This window comes from Anabrus simplex, chromosome 1, assembly GCF_040414725.1.
Source record: "Anabrus simplex isolate iqAnaSimp1 chromosome 1, ASM4041472v1, whole genome shotgun sequence".
Lineage (NCBI taxonomy): Eukaryota > Metazoa > Arthropoda > Insecta > Orthoptera > Tettigoniidae > Anabrus > Anabrus simplex.
In genome coordinates this window covers 1152311331-1152334048 of record NC_090265.1, presented here as the reverse complement: position 1 = coordinate 1152334048, position 22718 = coordinate 1152311331, and the positions used below count along the sequence as shown (strand labels likewise).

Here is a 22718-nt window from a genome sequence, read left to right as displayed (position 1 = left end):
CTGGGAGGAATTTTATTGCACCGACGCAATGATAAATAAGGAATGTGAAGGTGCTCAAATACGACAGCCCCGTGTCGGTAGATTTACTGGCACATAAAAGAACTCCTGCGGGACTAAATTCCGGCACCTCGGCGTCTCCGAAGACCTTAAAAAGTAGTTAGTGGGACGTTAAACAAATAACATTATTATTATTAAATAAGGAATGGACTCAAACCAACTACGCTAATAAGAATTGTAGAAACCTATTTCACCGTCATATGAAATTCCAGGTCTTTCTTAATGGTCTGGTAAATGAAATGTCGTATGGCTTTTAGTGCCGGGATATCCCTGGACGGGTTCGGCTCGCCAGGTGCAGGTCTTTCTATTTCACGCCCGTAGGATTAGGATGAAATGATGATGAAGACAACACATACACCCAGCCCCCGTGCCGTAGGAATTAACCACTTAAGGTTAAAATCCCCGACCCGGCCGGGAATCGAACCCGGTACCCTCTGAACCGAAGGCCAGTACGCTGACTGTTCAGCCAACGAGTCGGACAATGGTCTGGTGCGTACTGCAGACAGTTTACTTCCGCTCGGTCGTTGTGTAACAACTGGGCAGTAAAGTAGCAGTTAGGTACGTATCGGAGTTTGCATCCTAAGTACCAGCCTTTAGTAAATCATTAATGGCAGTGCAATCAATTAACTGCCGGCCACTTCCCCACTCCAGGCCCGTGTGTGTGATGTACCCCGGACAACAGCACAAGTCTCGTCTTACCAAATATAGAGCTACAAGCTCCAGTTTGAGTTTAGCTCTTTGTCACAACGGTATACAGGAAGATGATTGGCAACACGAGAATATTAAACACAAAATTAATGTCTTAAGGAATTGTGAAGAATAGAGAAAGCAAGTTTTCAGTTCATTAATTGCACGTTAATTTTCATGTTCTTTTATTTCTAGGCCGACCCTAGTTCGACTTCCGAACAGGTCAGAGATTTTTAACTGGCTTTTACGGGCTGGTTCCAGGTCCATTCAGCTTACACAAGAACAACTGAAGAGCTAGCTGACGGTAAGACAGCGGTCCCGGTCTAGAAAGCCAAGGGTAACGGCCAAGAGTATTTTCGCACTGGCCACACTTGGCCTCGTAATTTTCAGGCCTTCGGGCTAAGCAGTTGTCGCTTAGTAGGCCAAGCCCATCGGGGCTGTAGCACCATGGGGTTTATTTTGTTCTGGCAGCATGACCGACAGCCTTGTTATTTTATTGACTTCATATAACAAGACGTATTATATAATGTGATTAGACAATAAACCATCACATAGGCTGAAGAACATATCATCATCGAGCAGCCAAATGCACATGCTATACGCTTTCAACAAACAGTTGTTGTTGTTACTTCATATACGGTGCTTTGGACATCGTGCTCTGCAACATTGTGTTCTTAGTGTTGGCGAAGTCTATCTCATAATCTCATAATGTATAGCACCTCTAATAATGTAAATTATTTGTAATTAGACCTAACTGTCACGGTCAGAATTCAGAAGGAAGCAACCGTGGACTTTTCTAGGAAAGCTAATTTTATGAAGGCCGAAAGAACTTCAGTTCATGTACCTTTTTGGGTTCAATAATAATAATATCTTTGTAAGTCGAACGGAGCAGTTAGACCGTTGTCTGGTCACGTTTGCCCGAAAGAAATGATCTAGTACTAATTTCTCTCATAGGCTGAGTCAAAGCTCAGGATCCCACTAGCTGTGGTATATTCATATGTAAATTTATCCGCCTTCGGATTGGATATCGAAGCCACGCTGTCTCGCCTGAGCAGCCCCCAAGAGTCCAGTTTGAACGTCTTGCTGGACGATGACATCCTCCCACGTACGGCGATGGCCGCCAGATAGTTGAACGGGTGCTACATCACAAAACCAGTTCTCTTGCTGCTATTTTAATGAATACTCTACAAGCTATATGGCATTATAAAGAGCTTTTTAAGATAATTAAACCGTTTTTTGTAGTTGTTTTGTTATGCACGCGAGTTTTGGCGAGAGATGTTGATGGACTGAGGCGATAAACGGTTTTAATGGCTCCGTATGCTACTCGCTGCTCCACTTTCCAGCTATCTCACGCTGTATCATCATCCTCCCTCCCAGCAAGGAACGGCCCTTCCAGGCAGAAATGATCAAGTTGGCCCAGTAAAATTAAATACGATACCTCAACGGCTCTACGTCTGGGGGATAAGAAGACGAGACCAGTTTGTTACCGATGTTTCTACTGTATTCTGATCATTCGATTGCTGCAATTCTATCACAGGGTCGAGGGATGTCCCTATCGACTTGTATATGCATGTCTATCTACTCCTCAGTCCCCATTCCTGACACGGGGTCTGTTCCCATGGAGTAAGTTGTATGTGTGTAAATGGAAAATGAAATGGCGTATGGCTTTTAGTGCCGGGAGTGTCCGAGGATATGTTCGGCTCGCCAGGTGCAGGTCTTTTGATTTGACTCCCGTAGGCGACCTGCGCGTCATGATGAGGATGAAATTATGATGAAGACGACACATACACCCAGCCCCCGTGCCAGCTAAATTAACCAATGATGGTTAAAATGCCCGACCCTGCCGGGAATCGAACCCGGAACCCCTGTGACCAAAGGCCAGCACGCTATTAGCCATGGAGCCTGACAAGTGTGTAAATACTGTATAATAAATAGACTAGGTTGAGTGGCACGAGCTTTCTGAGCCCAAGTTGGTGGGTTTGATCCCGGCTCAGTCTGGTGGCATTTGAAGGTGTTCAACAAATATGCCAACCTCTTGTCGGTACATACATTAAACCTAATTCTATGGCAATACATCCCATATGGACCTCAACGTACCAAGCGACCGCTGCTCAGCCCGAAGGCCTGCAGATTACGAGGTGGCGCGTGATCAGCACGACGAATCCACCCGGCCGATATTCTTGGCTTGCTAGACCGGAGCCACTATCTCACCGTCAGTTAGCTCTTCAGTTGTTCTCATGTAAGCTAAGTGCACCTGGAACCAGCCCGTCCAACCCAGTTAAAAATTTCTGACCTGGTCCGACATGATTGGCGATGATGATGATGACGATGAGTAATACTTTTATGAATATAATATTGGAGTGTCTATACTACAGTATCGAGGGGCTACTCACTGAGGCGGTAAATACGTGCTTGCTTCACCCGTAAGAACGTGGGTTCTATTTGTTGCCAGAAATGCGATAATTTTAGAAACGAATCTACCTCTTCCGTAAAGGCACATGACCTTATAAAATTCACTCAGTCTACAACGGAAGTGAATACTTAATTAAATGACAACATCGTGAACAACAAGCTTCAGAACAAAGACTCACAACGCTCATGAACTTAGCAATTCACAGTTTACAAAGAGGAAAAGGAGAAGGTATTAGTGTTTCACGTTGGTACCAACAACGTAAGGCAAGCAGATATAAGTACGGTACCAACGTATTTGGGGGATGTGTGGGATCTGGTAAATGCAACACGGGTGAAGTTAAAGGAAGCGGAGATAGTTAACAGTGGAGTACTGCCTAGGAGGGATACTGACTGGAAGGTGACTGGGATTTAAATGAGACTATGGGGCGGGTATGTGGAAAACTGGGAGTGATATTTCTGGAACCTAATGGATGGGATCTGCGCTCAGATGGCCTTCACTTAAACCGCAGTTGTAGGTATAAGCTGGCAATTTGTTTGGAAGGGTTATAGGGAGGTAGATTCTGGGAAATGGGGTAGTCTAGGGAGCGGTGATAAGGGTAGAGGGATCTGGAAGTCAAGTAGGGATGACATAAGAATGTTAGTGTTGAACTGTAGAAGTATTGTAAAGAAAGGAATAGAAATAAGTAATTTAATAGATAAATACTTACGATATTACCGGGCGAGTTGGCCGTGCGCGTAGAGGCGCGCGGCTGTGAGCTTGCATCAGGGAGATAGTAGGTTCGAATCCCACTATCGGCAGCCCTGAAAATGGTTTTCCGTCGTTTCCCATTTTCACACTAGGCACATGCTGGGGCTGTACCTTAATTAAGGCCACGGCCGCTTCCTTCCAACTCCTAGGCCTTTCCTATCCCATCGTCGCCATAAGATCTATCTGTGTCGGTGCGACGTAAAGCCCCTAACAAAAAAATACTTACGAGATAGTGTAATAGGAGTTGAATCATGGCTGAGAAATGATATAATAGATGCAGAAATTTTCTCACGGAACTGGAGTGTGCATCGGCAGAGATCGGATAGGAATGGTAGGAGGGGGGAGTATTCATTCCGGTGAAATAAGAATTTGTAAGCTTCGAAAAAGTTAAAGATGAGAAAAGGAATTCTAAGTGTAAAGCTCATTTCCAAAGATAATAGGCAACTTGATGTCTTTGGAGTGTACAAACCGGGAAATGATAGCGCTGACGCCCATTCAGAATTATTTGATAAGATAATCAGCTATGTGGGAACCGATATGGAAAGGAATGTGATTGTAGTGCGGTATCTCAATTTACCAAATGTAAATTGGGAAGGTAATGCGAACGACAGGAAGCATGACCAACAAATGGAAAATAAGTTAATAAGGGAAGGACAGCTGATTCAGAAAGTGATGGGACCAACTACAGGGAAGAATATTCTGGACGTGGCGCTGATAAAACCAGATAAGCTCTATAAATAAACTGAATAGATGGTGATAGCGATCACGAATCTGTTTTTGTCGTAGTTAAAAATAAATGTGACTGAAAGGAAGGTCTTAAAAATAGGACTATTTGGCAGTACCATATGGCTGATAAAATAGGCATGAAAGAGTTTAAAAAAAGTAACTATGATCGGTGGAAAACGGTTTTACAAATGTAAACAGACTCTGGGATGGGTTAAAAGCAATTGTTGAGGAATGTGAAAATAGATTTTTACGCTTAAAGGTGGTAAGGAATGGTAAACATCCACTATATTATAACACAGAAGGAAAGAGCTTTGAAGTGCAGTTTGGAAAGAAATAGAGTTAGAAATGGCTGTGGAAGTAAGGAAAAATTGAAGGAACTTACTAGGAAATTGAATCTATCAAAGAAGTCAGCTAAGGATAACATGATGGCAAGCATATTCGGCACTCATACAAATTTTAGTGAAAAAATGGAAGAGTATGTATAGGTTCTTTAAGGCAAAAACAGGTTCCTAGAAGGACATTCCAGGAATCATTAATGAACAAGGGGAGTGTGTATGCGGGGATCTTCAAAAGGCAGAAGTATTCAGTCAGCAGTATTTAAAGATTGTTGGGTACAGGGATAATTTCCAGTTAGAGAAGGTGACTAACAGTAAAGAAGTATTAAAATTTACCTATGATAAAACGACATTTTACAATAAGATACAAAAGTTGAAAACTAGTAAAGCAGCTGGAATTGATAAGATTTTGGGGAATATACTAAAGACAATGGGTTGGGATATAGTACCATACCAGAAGTACTTATTTGATTATTGTTTACATGGAGGAGCTATACCAAATGAATGGAGAGTTGCAATAAAGAAAAGGGTGATAGACATAAAGCTGAAAATTACAGGCCAGTCAGTTTGACATGCATTGCATTTAATCTTTGGCAAAGCATTGTTTCTGATTGTATTAGACATATTTGCAAAATTAATGACTGGTTCGATAGAAGGCAGTTCGGTTTTAGGAAAGGTTATTCCACTGAAGCTCATCTTGTAGAATTCCAGCAAAATAAAGCAGATATCTTGGATTCAGGAGGTCAAATGGACTGTATCGCGATTGACCTGTCTAAGGCATATGATAGGGTAGATCATGGGAGACTTCTGGTAAAAATGAGTGCAATAGGACCGGACAAACGGGTGACTGAATGGGTTGCTATATTTCTAGAAAATAGATCTCAGAGAATTAGGGTAGGCAAAACTTTATCTGACCCTGTAATAATTAAGAGGGGAATTCCTCAAGGCAGTATTATTGGACCTTTATGTTTTCCTATACATATAAATGATATGAGTAAAGACGTGGAATCAGAGATAAGACTTTTTTCGGATGATGTTGTGATGTACAGAGTCATAAATAAGTTACAAGATTGTGAGTAACTGCAAAATGACCTCGAGAATGTTGTGAGATGGACAGTACGCAATGGTATGATGATAAACGCGGTTAAAAGTCAGGTTGTGAGTTTCACAAATAGGAAAAGTCCTCTCAGTTTTAATTACTGCATTGATGGGATTAAAGTTCCTTATGGGAATCATTGTAAGTACCTAGGTGTTAATATACCTAGGAAAGATTTTCATTGGGGTAAGCACATAAATGGGATTGTAAATAAAGGGTACAGATCTCTGCACATGCTTTAGAAGGCGTTTAGGGGTTGTAGTAAGGATTTAAAAGAGAGGGCATATAAGTCTCTGGTAAGACCCTCGCCAGGATTACTTGATTCGAGATCTTAAAGAAATCCAAATAAAAGCAGCTCGATTTGTTGTGGGTGATTTCCGACAAAAGAGTAGCGTTACAAAAACGTTGCTAAGTTTGGGCTGGGAAGACTAGGGAGAGAGGAGACGAACTGCTCGACTAAGCGGTATGTTCCGAGCTGTCATTGGAGAGATGGCTTGGAACGACATTAGTAGACGAATAAGTTTGAGTGGTGTCTTTAAAAGTAGTAAAGATCACAAGATGAAGATAAAGTTGGAATTCAAGAGGAAAAATTGGGGCAAATATTCGTTTATAGGAAGGAGAGTTGGGCATTGGAATAACTTACCAAAGGAGATGTTCAATACATTTCCAATTCCTTTGAAATCATTTTAAAAAGGCTAGGAAAACAACAGATGGGGAATCTGCCACCTGGGCGACTGCCCTAAATGCAGAACAGTAGTGATTGATAGATGATAGATGAAATGGCATTCGGCAAGTAGCTAAGTGGCCAGCAAAAATAACATATAAAAATACATACTACATATAATTAAAATACATGCAATAAATGAAATATCGTGACACAGAGGGAAAGGAAAAACTAAATTTAATCAGTTTATAAAAGCTGAAGGACCTTCGTCAGTATATGATTTAAATCTTTGTATGTCGTCTGCAAAAAATGAGCAAGTTTTTGTCAGATCTTCTTAATAAACATATCATATTTATAGGGAAAGGGACGTGAGTAAGGGTTAACTTTTCATATAGCACGCTTTAAATATGTCGATATTTTCTGCAACCGAGAGTGGTATGTTTAAGACTGGCAATTTCCTCTTGTTCCTTGTCGCACATCGGAGAATCCACTACTCTAGAAGGTAACTTGAGCAACAGCCATGTCCAAGACGGATGTATATGATCGACATAAGATGTCACCTACTAAGACATAATTTGTCAAGCCAGGGTCGTGCTGGTATGTGAAGTTGATGAGGAGCGTAGTGACTTTTTCAGTTGCCTTATTGTTTCAGTGAGTAAAAGGCGAGTATGATGAATATCAAAGCTGGTGCTACTAAGTGGTGCAGAACTAGTTGCAGTATGATGAGCCTTACGAAGTTCATGGATGTTCTTGTTTTATAGTCGTAGTGAGCGAGAGGCGAGTGTTATAATTACCGAAATTGGGGTTAAATAACGCAGAGCAGGTAGTACAGTGTGACTTACATTGCTTATGTGTGTTCATGTTTTATTGTTTCACTGAGCAAGAGGCGAGTGTGATAATTGCCGAAATTTGGGTTGCTAAATAGCGCAGAGGTAGTAGTACAGTGCGACTTACAATACTTGTTTGTACGTGTTTTGATGTTTCAGTTAGTGAGAAATGGGTGTGATGAGATCCAGAGAAGACTATTAAATGATGCAGAGCTAGCTGCAGTTCTATGTTACTTTCAGTCTAGTGTATTTGTGTGTTTTGATGTTGCAGTGAGCGAGATGCAAGTGTGATGAGAGCCAGAGATTACTCTATTAAATGATGCAGAGCTAATTGCAGTTCTATGTTACTTTCAGTCTAGTGTATTTGTGTGTTTTGATGTTGCAGTGAGCGAGATGCAAGTGTGATGAGAGCCAGAGATGACTCTATTAAATGGTGGAGAGCTAATTGCAGTTCTATGTTACTTTCAGTCTAGTGTATTTGTGTGTTTTGATGTTGCAGTGAGCGAGATGCAAGTGTGATGAGAGCCAGAGATGACTCTATTAAATGGTGGAGAGCTAATTGCAGTTCTATGTTACTTTCAGTCTAGTGTATTTGTGTGTTTTGATGTTGCAGTGAGCGAGATGCAAGTGTGATGAGAGCCAGAGATTACTCTATTAAATGATGCAGAGCTAATTGCAGTTCTATGTTACTTTCAGTCTAGTGTATTTGTGTGTTTTGATGTTGCAGTGAGCGAGATGCAAGTGTGATGAGAGCCAGAGATGACTCTATTAAATGGTGGAGAGCTAATTGCAGTTCTATGTTACTTTCAGTCTAGTGTATTTGTGTGTTTTGATGTTGCAGTGAGCGAGATGCAAGTGTGATGAGAGCCAGAGATGACTCTATTAAATGGTGGAGAGCTAATTGCAGTTCTATGTTACTTTCAGTCTAGTGTATTTGTGTGTTTTGATGTTGCAGTGAGCGAGATGCAAGTGTGATGAGAGCCAGAGATGACTCTATTAAATGGTGGAGAGCTAGTTGCAGATTGGCGTGACTTGAAGTCTTATGTATTTGTGTGTTTTGCTATTACAGCGAGTGAGAGACGAATGTAATACGAGCAACAGCTGACTTCACTAAATGGTGCAGAGCTAGTTGCAGTTTGGTGTGACTTAGAGACTCATGTATTTGTGTGTTTTGCTGTTGCAGTGAGCGAGAGGCGAGTGTAATGAGAGCCAACAGCTGGCTTTACCATTACTACATGGTGCAGAGCAAGCTGCAGTACGGTCTGGCCTACGAGGCACATGCTGCCTCCCGCATGGCGGCCGCCGCTGCCGCCGCTTACTACCACCCGCATCCAGCGGCGCCACCTCCACCGCAGGTCATGTCACCATACCCACACCACGAGACAAACGTAGCCCCGCCCCCTCCTCACCATCCGCCTTACCACCAGCACCAACACGCTCCACCTCATACGCACCAACCGGTCGATTACTCTCGCCACTCGACGCCGCACGAGCTACCTGCAGAAGAAGTAAGGACGCCACCTCACCGGCGTTCTAGAACCTTAAAGACGTCGCCTCGCTCATCGCCTGTGCCCAGTGGTGAAATGCTGGTGGATCATGGTGGGGGTGGGGTTGGGGGAGGGGGTGGAGTGGTGGTAGCAACCCCGCTAGCCGGCAGACCGCGAGTTCTCGTCAAGTCTATGGTGGTGGATCCTGCGGACATGATGGAACAGTGGAACCCCAGCCCGCCGTGGTCGGACTCAGCAGCGCTTCAGAAGGTACCGGATATAATCCAGCAAGAACTAAGCCCTTACATGACGAGCACGCCGCCAACTCCTAGTGCCACTCCCGGCGCTGCTTATCACACCTTCAGCTTCGACTGGACGCCCGAGCAGTTCGTGCCCAACCTGCGTGCCGTCACGTCAGGCCCGCCTCCGGACGACGAGCAGTATCACATGTTGTGGCCAGCGGAACACCGTCTCTTCCCATTGCAGCCACCGCCACCTCCCAGAATACCACCACCCCCGCCTCTCATTCGTTTAGATCCAGACATGGCAGAGACGCCACCACCCAAAGGTAAGCTACATTTCTATATTTTAAGAAACTTGAAACATAACACACACTGTCTAGCCGGATCGGTACTGGCGTACTTAGTTCCCAGCGAAGCATTTAGATCCTTCTAACAGTTGAAATTTTAGGAATGAGACTGTACCACTTCCAGAGAACAGTGTTCTGATGTTAGGAAATGGGTCCAGAGTATTTGTTGGGGGCTAAACGCACCAGACATAATCACAGCATCGTACTTGCCTTCATGCTATTTATCTTCCACTATTTCGTGGTTACAAAAATATCAACATACACATAATATAAGTAGTTTTCATAGTGCGGTGTAGTATGCCTATCTAAAATACATAAAATAAAATATTGACAAATAATTAAAAATTCTAGGCGTGTCTCATCGAAGAAAGGAAAATTCATTGACAATGAAGACTATATTCATGAATAAAGGAATAATTAATTTGGAGAACAGTTAATTACACAACGCTATGAATTATTTGTACCATTTGTAGATTCACTACAGTGTTGTGCTATTAAGAATTTAAAAGCAAGAAGTTAAACATAGAATAAAATATGAATTTTCTCGTACAGGACAATTTTCTTCTTCTTTTTCTTCTTCTTCTTCTTCTTCTTCGTCTTCTTTTTCTTCTTCGTTAACCCATTATCCTATCAGAGCGTCTCAATTCCAGCTTTGATCCATTCTACCTGTTCCTCGCGAGTCTTTGTTAACTTCTTCATCTCTCTTATTCCTCGCAATCGGTTTGACATTCTGTAAATACGTAAATCTCGGTCTCGCTCTACGTTTCTTCTTTCTAGCCTTGCTCCATGAATTTGCTTTACTTTTCTTTCACTATCCATTCTTTCAACATGTTGAAACCAAGTTAGCAGTCTCTTGCTTATGTATCTTCCAAGTGGTTCACTCCTACTTCATCCTTCATTCCCTCATTCCTGGTCCTGTCTCCTCTTGATTTTATTAAGAGCCTTTCTGTGATATTTCATTTCTGCTGCGCTATCTTACTTTCATATTTTTCATTCATTCGCCAGCTTTCACATACATATATTAGAACTGAGATGCATACCGTTTTGAATACGCGTGTTTTGTTTCAAAATTATTTTCCGTGTATTGTTCTTACTAAGCTTGTAAATTAATTGACTTCGTTTGACTTCTCGATTCTGTTCAAAATTTCTTCCGCTGTGAACATGGCCCCATGGGCGCCCGCAAGGGGGGGGGGGGCAAGGGGGGCGCTTTCCCCCCCCCTGGAATTCTAAAATGGTTGATGTTCAATTGTTTAATATCATACCAGATTATTTTATAAACTGAACTTACTGACTGTCATCTAGGATCTGTTATAAGCAGAAATTTCTGTAAACAATTTAATGTTGCTGACGTTATATTGGTTTTTATATTCAAGAAAATTGTTAATGTGCCTCCCCCCTGGAAAAGATCCTGCGGGCGCCCATGCATGGCCCCTTTCATATATTGTTTAATATACTAATATTTCAAAATTCTCTGGTCATAAAAGCCTAATAATACTGGCAGTCTGCAGACTCTTGACTGGACAGTAGTTGTTTTAGCGGCATGTCCAGTGTCTTAATGAGCTGTGTATGCCACTGATATTTTATTTCCAAGTAAGCAAAAAATACAAGAGAGCCTGTAAAACGAGGTTCGGTAAAACCTACAATCTACAGAGTCAGCCATAAACAATGAACATTATTACAGAAAAATAATAGCTGTTCTAGTGCCCCTTATCACTTAAAATTAAAGTGTTTAACCCTTCCGTATCTTACGTCATGCCTACATACTTCCGGTTGATTATTTCTACTTACAAAATGTGCACAGACCTTACCAAATGATGAAACCGATAGCGGAGGATTGATGACTTTAATGCCATACAATAAGATTTATAAATGAACCAAAATTCAAATCGTGTGCACCATCTTAACAGCTGATACATCTACGTCAATCAGCCAGCCATTCTCCCATAGAACCAACCACAAGAATAAAATATGATCAAAATTGTGCGCTATGAACCAATCGCGCGAGTACAACGAAGGTTGCCACACGGCATTGCTACAAATTGACATGTGTCAGAAAGGAACGCCGCGACGTCAGCTTCCTGGATATGGTAATTCGACGTCTGTATGCCTTCATATCCGACCGTATCGCCACCTGTCTGTGTGATACGGGTGGTCGAACACCGTACTAAGTGAATCCTGCAATAAACGCTTGGTGAAGTGCAATATTTCTTTATACTACGATGTCCTGTGCCTGTACGCACTTACAGTACATGCCCCTGCAATGGCTCCTTAGTGGTGAACATGTCCTTTTTATTTCTTTTTCAGCTGCAGTCTCTTAAGTGCGGCCAGTATCCAGTATTCGGGAGATTGTGGGTTCGAACCCCACTGTCGGCAGCCCTGAAGATGGTTTTCCGTGGTTTCCCATGTTCACACCAGGGAAATGCTGGGGCTGTACCTTAATTGAGGCCACGGCGCTTCCTTCCCTCCTAGCCCCTTCCTGCCCCATCGTTGCGATAAGACCTATCTGTGTCGGTGCGACGTATAGCAACTTGTAAAAAAAAGATTTCTTTTCAAATGAGTATAATCTACGTATTTTATGTTTTATTCCAAAGGAGTCATGTCACTTACAAGTATTTGCCTTTGTCGGGGCACGAAATCACCGTGACAAATACATCGCCATCATTTTTTTAATTTTCGTGTGGAGTCGCCACTTTCTATGTGAAGTAACGTTTGATTTGTGCTTAGTCAAGAACATCCCGGATCCCCATATTACGGAAAAGTGCTCACTGTTGTGGGATCGAATTCCGACATGGTCGGTTGACATACTGTGGATATGCTGTAGATGTGAGAAGTCTGACTCCTTGGTTGAATGATCAGCATAGCGGTCTTCGGTTCAGAGGATCTCAGATTCGATTCCTGGCCAGACCTGAGATTTTAGATATGTCGGGTTAATTCCTCGATTACTGAGTGTTTGTGGTTGTCCTAAAACACACTTATTCATTTATGTACACAATCCGCCACACTACCAACCATCACAGAGACACGTAACATGTGCGTCTCAGATCGCACTCGCGACTCGGCCAGTGTATGGGAAAAGTAGCAAAAAATAAGAAACCCATATTGATTTCTGGAATTAAAGAACCCTTCTTCAGGGTAAAATTCCCAATTTTTCGTGAGTTCTAGGGATTTTATATTAACTAGGGTACTGTATGGGAATAAAATTACAATTCTTTCTACACACTTCTAATGTTTGCCTTATAATTCGTTTTATCCCACATTAGGTATACAAGAGTCGAAAATGTTTCACTTCAATGTTTGTCTATCTGTCTTGTCTGTCCGTGTGGATGTTTATTCAAACATCGTGGGTAAAATGGCTGAACAGAATTTCTTGAAACTCGGTATTTAAGTTCAGGAATATCCGGAGAGTGCCCAAGGAGAGGCAATAATAAGGGGAGCAAAACAGGATTGAGAAAAGAAAATAATAGCTGTATTGAAAAACAGCACATCATGAAACGTGTGTAAAATATAATATCCGAACATTTATGTTATATGCACTTTTACATTTGTCGCAAATTTCTAAATATCTCCGGAAATATATGTTCCATCTAAAACCTCTAAATAACAAAAGGTATAGAAACTATTATTTCCGATCATTTATGTTTCATACATTTTTACAGCATGGGCTGTGATAACGGAGATATTAATGAATTTGGGTGTTTGATGCCAAGTCCGACGCTGAACGTCGCTGACATGCATATGTTATTCAATCGTCATGGCAACGCCGTTTAGGCGGTGGGGGTCGTTGTTGTGATTGTTTCGTATAAGGTACAAAACTGTGTGATTATCAGCCTATAAGAATTAAGATAATCTTCGAAATGAGAAGAAAAGCACAAAGAGAAATATGCCGTATACGTGAAAGGAAGTCACGAAGAAAGGTGGAAATGGAAGACGCTCTTGACCTGGGATGCCCTAACATCGTCGAACCAGAAGAAAATGCTGTGGACTACAATGTTCTACTGATCAACAATACCATTACACTGATTGTTGACCTTTTACAATCTGCTTCACGTCGCACCGACACCGATAGATCTTATGGCGACGATGGAATAGGAAAGGCATGAAGTGGAAAGAAAGCGGCCGTAGCCTAAATTAAGGTACAGCCTTTGCCAGGTGTGAAAATGGGAAACCACGGAAGACCATCTTCAGGGCTGGGGTTGGAACCAGATGGTTGTTAACTGAGATGTGCGCTTTCTCTCTCTCTCTCTCTCTCTCTCTCTCTCTCTCTCTCCCTCTCTCTCTTTCTGTCTTCCTCTTTTTCTCTTCGGCCACCAAGTTAGTTAGTTAGCGAACTGATTGATTGGTTAGTTAGTTAGCTAGTTAGTTACCCAGTTTATTAGTTAGTTAGTTGTAAGAAGGCTTAATGTTAGTGTAGACTGTTCGAGAGCTTTCAAAATAGATTAATGTTATTGGATACTCAGATGGAACTGGGTAATTAGCTCATCACATCGAACCTGATAATATTTAGTGAGAGACAAAGAAAGAAAGAAAGAAAGGAAGAAAGAAAGAATACTATATATATATGCCATTAATGTTACATCGCATCTACTCAGAGAGGTCCTACGGTGACGATGGGATAGTACAGGACTGGGAAGGAAGTGACCGACTCGCCGTAATTAAAGTACAGCCTCAACATTTGGCTGGTGTGAAAATTGGAAACCACTGAAAACCATCTTTAGGATTGCCGACAAAAGGGTTAGAACCCACCATCTCCCAAATGCAATCTCACAGCTAAGTGACCCGAAACGCGCGGTCAACTAGCTCGGCTATACATACATACATACATACATACATACATACATACATGCACACATACGGGAAAAATGATGACACAAGAGAAGTAGCAATCAGCGCCATAAGGCTATTACCGTGGGACATCACCAGAGACGGACGTCTTATTAGGATCAGAAAGGGAAAATACATATCAAGAGAGAAAATCGTACTGCAATATCTTTGTGCAGGCCAGTGAAGGTGAAAGTTCCTACTACCACGATGTGCGCCTCTGCAACATCAGGATAACAAGTCGGGCCATTTCTCAGCTGAAATGACTTGTATATAAACGAGAACGGCTAGTTTCCTTCCGTGTTGTGATAAAAAGAAATGAACCAGAACTGCAGGGACAGACTTGATCATATTTTGATAAATAAGTGGTGTACAATAACCTCTCTAACCTGAATGTCAATGGGAGATGTGTTGCATACAATCTTTGCTCACCAGTAATACAGACGAGGTTTGACGAAACATGTCCTACTTGACATATAACTGTAGGTTTTATTAAGTGTATAAATTGTTTGGTATTGAAAAGTGGACATTTTCAAAATTCAAAGCATATATATATATATTCATCGTCAATATGGGATTTTTCAATCATGAAATTTACTTCGTGTAATATTTTTGTTAATCAGGCTTATAAAAATGCAAACTGCTATCTTAAGTTAAACATCAAAATTCCCCAAATTGGAAAAGATATACTTATTCTGATACATTGTTTAGCTACCAACTTAATTCGAAAATTGTTTAACTCTGTTCAGAAAAATTCTAAATTTTCAAGCCAGCATAAAAAACTCAACAAGAGAAAATGCCATAAAGAAAAGACGATACAAGTCCTACTTGACATGTACGAGTAACTTCAATAAGTGAATACATTGTTTGGTATTGAAGAGGTGGACTTGTCTCAAAATTTGAAGTATATACCGAGTGGTACAACCGCCCCTTGCGATTTAAAGTTATGCAATCCGCTGCGTTTACCACAATTCTAAAAATACATCGGAACCCTCTCTCTAAGCGGGGTAATACGAACGAGATGTGTGGTTACGGGCTAGGAAACAGCAAGAATCGTAAACGCCACTGTTCATTCATAATCTTACTATATATAAAAATAGATGAATGTGTGTGTAAATGGCATATCTCCTCCTAAACTACTAGAGCAGTTTCAACCAAACTTGGTACACTTATGACTTATTATCTGAAGACGAGCACTGTGGGGGTAAGCCATCCGTAGCACCCTTAGGGGTGGGGGTCAGGGGGGTTAAGTATAAAATTAATCGAAAATAGTGTCGAATCCACAGTTTTCGGGGTCGCTGAGATGAATAGTGACACTCCCGATGACACTCAAGTTCACCTCCCCTTTGGGTGGAGGGAGGGGGGATTGGAAACAACGTTTGTGGAACTCCCTATGCTGTTTCTAGGATAACGCCAAGAGACATGCAATTTAAAAAAACAACTTATTCACTTCATGTACAGTAATTTACTTCGAAATCTGTATACAATGTAGAATACCGTAGCGAAGAAGGGGTACATATGCTAGTAGTTCATAATAATGAACTCGTAAAACGAGCACAGATACGAAAAACACGTTTCCTACAACAGGTGGTGCACACGCAGACTAGGAACAGGTATTGTATATACTGGGAACTACCCGCTGCATGTCAAACCTTGCAATAGCTTACTTGGCAAGGGCCCATTCGGTGGTGTGATAGTGGGAAGTGTTGGAATTACACGCTAGTATTATTTTTTAGATTATAGCTTAATATGTGGCAAGGCTGCAGACTTAATAGTTTCCGCAGACTAATTTGTTTATTTGGCTCTGTAACGGGCCGTTGGTATCGTGGCATAGCCTATGGAGCTGGGTTGGACGAGTATGAGGAGGTGATGGTCTGTAGCTACGACACAGATAACTAGTTAGCTACCTCGTACATGTTCCAAGCTTCTTAGTTTGCCCCGTTGGAACGATAACAATATGCGATGCTAGGTTGGTATGTAGCTCCGCGAATTCCACTCCTTCGAGGCAAATCAAAACACAACACAAAGTTTATTCACTGCCTCGTGATGTATTCCAGCGACGAGTATGTGAATATGTTATTAACCTATGGAGAATCTAAACAGAATGCATGCCAGGCTAACGCCTGTATCAAGAACGGTATCCGGATCGACGATAACCGACAGACATGACTTTTCAAAGTGGAGAGACATCTTCGGCTGTTGCGTCCCTGAGAAGGATACGTGCAGTTCGAGATCATCTCATGACGTCTGCTCACAATGAAGAGGTTGTGCTGGACGCTATCCACGCTAGCACACGGGTCATTGCAGAGGAGATGAACATCAGCTGGCATCTGTTGTGCAGATATTGCATACCCAGCGTTTTCACTCGTACCATCTGCACTAACACCAGGAGCTCCATGGTCATGATTTGGAAGCCCGAGTGGTGTTCTTTCAATGGACCCTACAGAATGTGGACACTGAACCTGCCTTTTTAGCAACCATCTTACTTCCGGACGAAGCGCGGTTCCACAACAATGGAACCGCTGATCGCTATAATATGCACTAATATACTGTGGTTAATCCCCAGTTGAGTACGACAGTCAGATATTCAGATATAGTGAGGTGTTAACATAGCAGTGGCGTGCGGTGAAGACATTCGTTACCCTAGCTGCAATTTTTTTTAAAAATATAAGCAATCTTAGCCGCACTATACTCTCTAAAGTCAACATTACTATGTTATAAGGCTGGAGTTTTCACGCTAAGGTCTACCTCAGAAAGGTCTTTCAAGAATATTTTCAACCACAAACTCGCACATATTTCCAAATTGATATTCATGGCAGCGATGACACCATCACAACTTAATCTACAGCAGATTTTAAACAATGTACTTACAGTTTCACCCGGTGACACTTCGTAATAGCACAGTGCAGTCATGCTTTTCACAAAAATACACTGGAACTACTATTTGTTTTTGACTTAAAACCTAACCTAAACTGAATCAGCAAAATTTAACTGGTATTTTACCGTCGCCGAAGTTTATTGCTTCACTCGCTTATGAGTATACGCGCATCAACGACAAACGAGGGAAAATATTCGTCACGTCGAATAACATACGTTATATTCATGAAAAATGGCACAGAACTCACGGAAACTTCACCTATAATCCAAGCGGAACAGTAAAAATTTCACTATATACCACCATCGCAGACAACCAAATACAAAATTATTTTACTTCGCGCTTAGTTCTGTGTTCATGGTGGGCAACCTAAATATTTTTATGCGACTATCGGAAAACATATTCTACCCGTGCCATCAATGAATTGCTCGAAAAACTTTATACATGCCGAAATCCAAGAATAAAATATATTCTGTTGTATTACAATTGATTTCATAAAATGGCTCTATTTTTATTAGCAAGACGATGTGCAACTGCTCACATGTTGATAGTTGGGGCTGAACACTTCGAGAGTCAAGTATTAAAACTAACATACCTTTCCCAAGCTAGCTGGCCTCTCGTCGTAAATTGCTGTCGGGGGAGGGCCTGCAGCTCCGCCCTGCTCCCAGGACAAGGAGCTTCAAGTGCATGCGTCAACCAAGCGACTTAAATTTCGCTTGGGAGCTCTCTTTCGCGCCGGCAAGATAACCCAGCTCGCTGGAGAAGCTGAACTGCGGTAGTGCGAGCGGATTGTCGAAACAGCTGTACTTGGCTTGACTTATATGTTCGAAGTTTTTTAAACTTTATAAAAAGCGTTCTAAGGAATAATAAGAAAATGTAAATACAAATTTACCCCAGTAGCGCTAGGGTAGATGGGGTTCAGTGCACGCCACTGGAACGTAGTGTGGCATGTGGCTGATCACCTCAATGGTCCCCATTTCTTTGAGGCCATCTGACGGGAGAACGCTATCTGCGGTTTCTCCAAGATGAACTACCACCGTTGTTGGAACATCTGCCACTCATGTCCTCTGCAGGATGTGGTTTCAACATGACGAAACTCCACCGCACGTGGCGCTGGTCGTCCAGAACCATTTCCATGCGACGTATCCTGATAAATGGATAGAATGTGGAGGACCGACCCCTGGTCAACCAGATTGCTCGATCTTATGCCCCTGGATACTTTCCTGTGAGGCCATGTAAAACAACTTGAGTATGCACAGCAGCGGATCAATCACCATATGCCACATTACCAACGGCCCTTTTCAGAGCCAAATAAACAAAACAGTCTGAGGAAACTATTAAGTATGCAACCTTGCCACATTCCAGACAATTGGTGGTGAAAAAACACTTGATTGGGATTCGAACCTCCATCCCCGCGAGCCCTATCCACTGTCATATCTCCAACTGCGCCCCTGCCAAGTGACCTACTGCGAGATTTAACATGCAGCGAGCACTTCCCAGCCAATACCATAGCTGTTCCTGGTTTGTGCGAGCATCTCATGTTGTAAGGTGCGTGTTCTTCGTTTTACGGGTTCATTCTGGGGTGCCCGTAATGTATTAATAGTGGCGTTCACGATGCTTGCTGTTTAACCACACATCTCGTTATGTACCACGGTTTGGGGAGAAGGACCGATATACGTATTTCAGAAGTGTAGTAAACATGACGGGTTGCACAAATCTAGATCAAGGGGCGGGTGAACCACCCAGTGTATTTATCCAACCCTTGCAGGAAATACCAAAAGGAGCTTCGACAGGGTTTACGGTCGCTCTAGTACGTAACAATACATTCTTTCGGAAAACCTTCTTGGTCAACAGCTACATGCGGACAGCGTTTCTAACATCGGTATGGCGCAAGATTTAGTCACCATAAAGTTTAACTTCAGAGAAATACGCATCTTTATACTCTACATTACTTTCTCGTTTATCTATTTCTATATTTTAAACTCTGTTAGGGCAAAAAATAATTGTTTTTTTAGAATAAAATATCGATATGCAGTATGCAGGGATAGTAGTGATAAAACCAAGCACACTATAAAGTTAAGCGATATCAATGAAACAATAACGTCCGAGTTTAATCCCTCGGCATCTGACATTTGGGATAAGAAAGAGAAGGAGAAAGTAATGTCGGACAGTAACATATTCATTGTTATAAGAACACGTATTCCACGCATGTCGTGTTAATGAAACTTGTATGAACTTTTTTTAAGGTATAAAATCTGCATGACAACCTCAATTGTACTGTAGACCTAATAATGTGCACAAACTGGTCAAGGATGGCTAGTTGTACTGTAACATGAAATTAGGTAATTTATCCTGGAGTGAGTACCATACATTCATTATTTAAAAACAATGGCCAATGGTACTTTGGTCCTCGAAGCAGTGCAACTTCCTAGGAATGGTTGTCTTTCTTGTCCTCTGATCTACATCAGTCACGTAGATAAGGGAGGATAAGGGAGGATATATCCCCCATGAGGAGGCATTTGTACTCTTGTTATAAATAGATACATTCATTATTTACTTATGTTTTTATTTTTACCAAATAGTAAAGTCAGCCATTTACAAAAACATCCATTTAAATATTATTATTATTATTATTATTATTATTATTATTATTATTATTATTATTATTATTATTATTATTATTATTATTATTATTATTATTTGCTTTACGTCCCACTAACTACTTTTTAAGGTCTTCGGAGACGCCGAGGTGCCGGAATGTAGTCCCACAGGAGTTCTTTTACGTGCCAGTAAATCTACCGACACGGGGCTGTCGTATTTGAGCACCTTCAAATACCACCGGACTGAGCCAGGATCGAACCTGCCAAGTTGGGGTTAGAAGGTCAGCGTCTTAACCGTCTGAGCCACTCAGCCCGGCATTATTTATTATTATTATTATTATTATTATTATTATTATTATTATTATTATTATTATGCCCTCCTCGAAGAATAAGTCGTACCTATGCCCCTATTCTACATCACTGGGTTATGCCCGAAACAAAGCATGTGGAAATATAACGAATTGGCACTTACAATAATGTTATTTGTTTTACGTCCCAATAACTGCTTAAACTTTAATGGTGCCGGAATGTTGTTCCATAGGAGTTATTTTATGTACCGGTAAATCTACCAACACGAGGTTGGCGTATTTGAACTAAGAACATTAATTAAAAAAAATACTTTTTCATATGCATGTAGTGATAGGTTTTCACTAAAGATTAAACATATACAATAAAATCATTTGGGCTTTAATGGGTAAGATGTATCTGACGATTGAAGTACAATGAATTTTGAAAATTATCGTCTCCGTTTCCGTACTCTCTTTTCCTGGCTGGACTAAAGTCCTTATGGTTGGTATGACCCACTAAAAAGTGATTTTCCCACAGTTTACTTTACATGGTAAGGTGCGTTGCAAAATTATATCATCTAATGACAATATAGTCAATGAAATAAAATACAAAACCAAATTCATGTTCATTTAAATACTAACTGATTTAATATATATCTTAAAAATATAACTGTTGTTGCAAAGTGATAAGATCACTTCATCTTAATGCTCTTTTTTACAGCTAACTGAAACATACATGTCAGTCATACCCTGCATAATGTTCTGTAACACAGAAATTTGAATCTTCCTCCACGTAACAATTATAACATTATTTCAGTTATTTGACCTTGTCATACTGCTTTCCTCCTTCATACACAGTCCTGGAAAGAATTCCTCGTATGTTTTCCATAGGGTTAAAGTCTGGAGAAATTACTGACCACTCCTTTACATTAACACCTTTGCGCTGAAACCACTTCTTGGTGGACCTGGTACGATGGAACTATGTACAATTCATTGTCTTGTTAGAATACTCAGAACTCTATGCCAACCTCCTCTGCAACTGGTAAAAGATGGTCATCAAGCCATTTCGGGTAGTCTGCGGCTTGCGGACGGTCTGAGGGGAAGAATAACTTGCTTTTCCTCGATAACCGAATCCACCTTATAAACACCTGCTCTTCTTTCACAAACGTATGTCAGTAGTACGACCAACCGTCACGACCAGGACTGAACACAGCAGAAACAATTCTAGGGGCCAGTAAAATTTCTTAGGCACCAGACATAAACAATAAAAATCGTTTGCTTATCTCTGTAATATTAACCTGATCTATCTCTGACTTTATCTTAATAACTCTTAAATCATATTCATTACACTAGGCACTTCATTTAAGGGGCTCAAATGCACTAAGCCCCTAACAGTGCTTATTACATAATAGTGCACTACACAAAGAACATAACGGAGAAAATCTGGAGCTAAGACCGGCGAAAAGCGAAGGTTAACTTGTCGATGTAATTGTTACGAGCGGTCACGAGATATATCGAACGCTCATTCGATTCAAATGAATGTTCAGGTGTAACCGATGCTTGTAACCGCTTCCAAACCTTATAATCTCCGCATATTGAGACGCTAGAGACACGAGAGTAGCAAAAACAACAACAACAACAACAAAAACACTTAGGAACGAATTTTACTGACCAGATTTTTAAAATGCCACCGAATTCATTTTTTTATACTTTGCTATTTTCAGAGTGGAAGTAAATTCCGAAAATATTGTTTCTCCTCGGTCTGAAATTTAACAGTTACAATTTGAAAATGTTAGGCGCCTACACATTTCTTTTCGTCGCCATGGCGACCGGGCGCTTGGGATTTATCCAGCCCTGGTCACGACCATCAAAATTGAAATTCTTTTTTCATCAAGATCATACATTTCCATTCTTCCAACCAATTAACATGCTCACTTAAGTCTGTTCTCCTCATGCGTTACAATTATACGAGTCGTCTTCTTTTTTTCTTGTATTTCAAAACGTTACTCTGGATGACTATTCTGGATAATGTAGACCTGTGGATACCGATAGTGCGGTATTGTGAGAGCTGTCTCAGCGCTGTCCCAGCCTCACATTTTTTTGTCTAAATGTTAGCTTTGTGGTCTTCCAGGCGACTTCCTTCGATAATTTTCCTTTAACTTCAGAAACTGTTTACCACAGTAAGTGATCTGATAATAATTCTCCTTGCTATTTCCTGAAGAGACAATCCTTTTTTCTTTGCAGGTTATAATCTGTCCTTGCTCGAAGTAGAAAAATTATGACTTCCAACCCATTTAACTTGGCTCTGTAACCTTCTTACATACACACACAATGTACAAGGAGGCTCACGCAGCAACTATAGCCAAGAAGGAACTGAAAGTTGAAACATTATTCCTATCAACAAAAGGAAAGATGGTGATCTAATCATTTTGCAACACCAAACACGTATAATTTTTTATTAAAGTTTATCAATAAGGAATAACCTAGCAATGCTTTATGTCCTATGAATG

The 22718-nt window shown here is 41.2% G+C and overlaps 1 protein-coding gene across 1 annotated transcript in view; it reads left to right on the top strand.

Moving 5' to 3' along the window:
* Positions 1 to 22490, top strand: part of dysf (dysfusion) — a 612128-nt gene extending 589638 nt beyond the window's left edge. Inside the window, exons 8-9 of the mRNA XM_067137734.2 lie at positions 8736 to 9607; positions 22453 to 22490. Of these exons, the coding sequence (XP_066993835.2) occupies positions 8736 to 9607; positions 22453 to 22490 (910 nt within the window). The remainder of the gene's footprint in view (positions 1 to 8735; positions 9608 to 22452) is intronic.
* Positions 22491 to 22718: the final 228 nt, after the last annotated feature.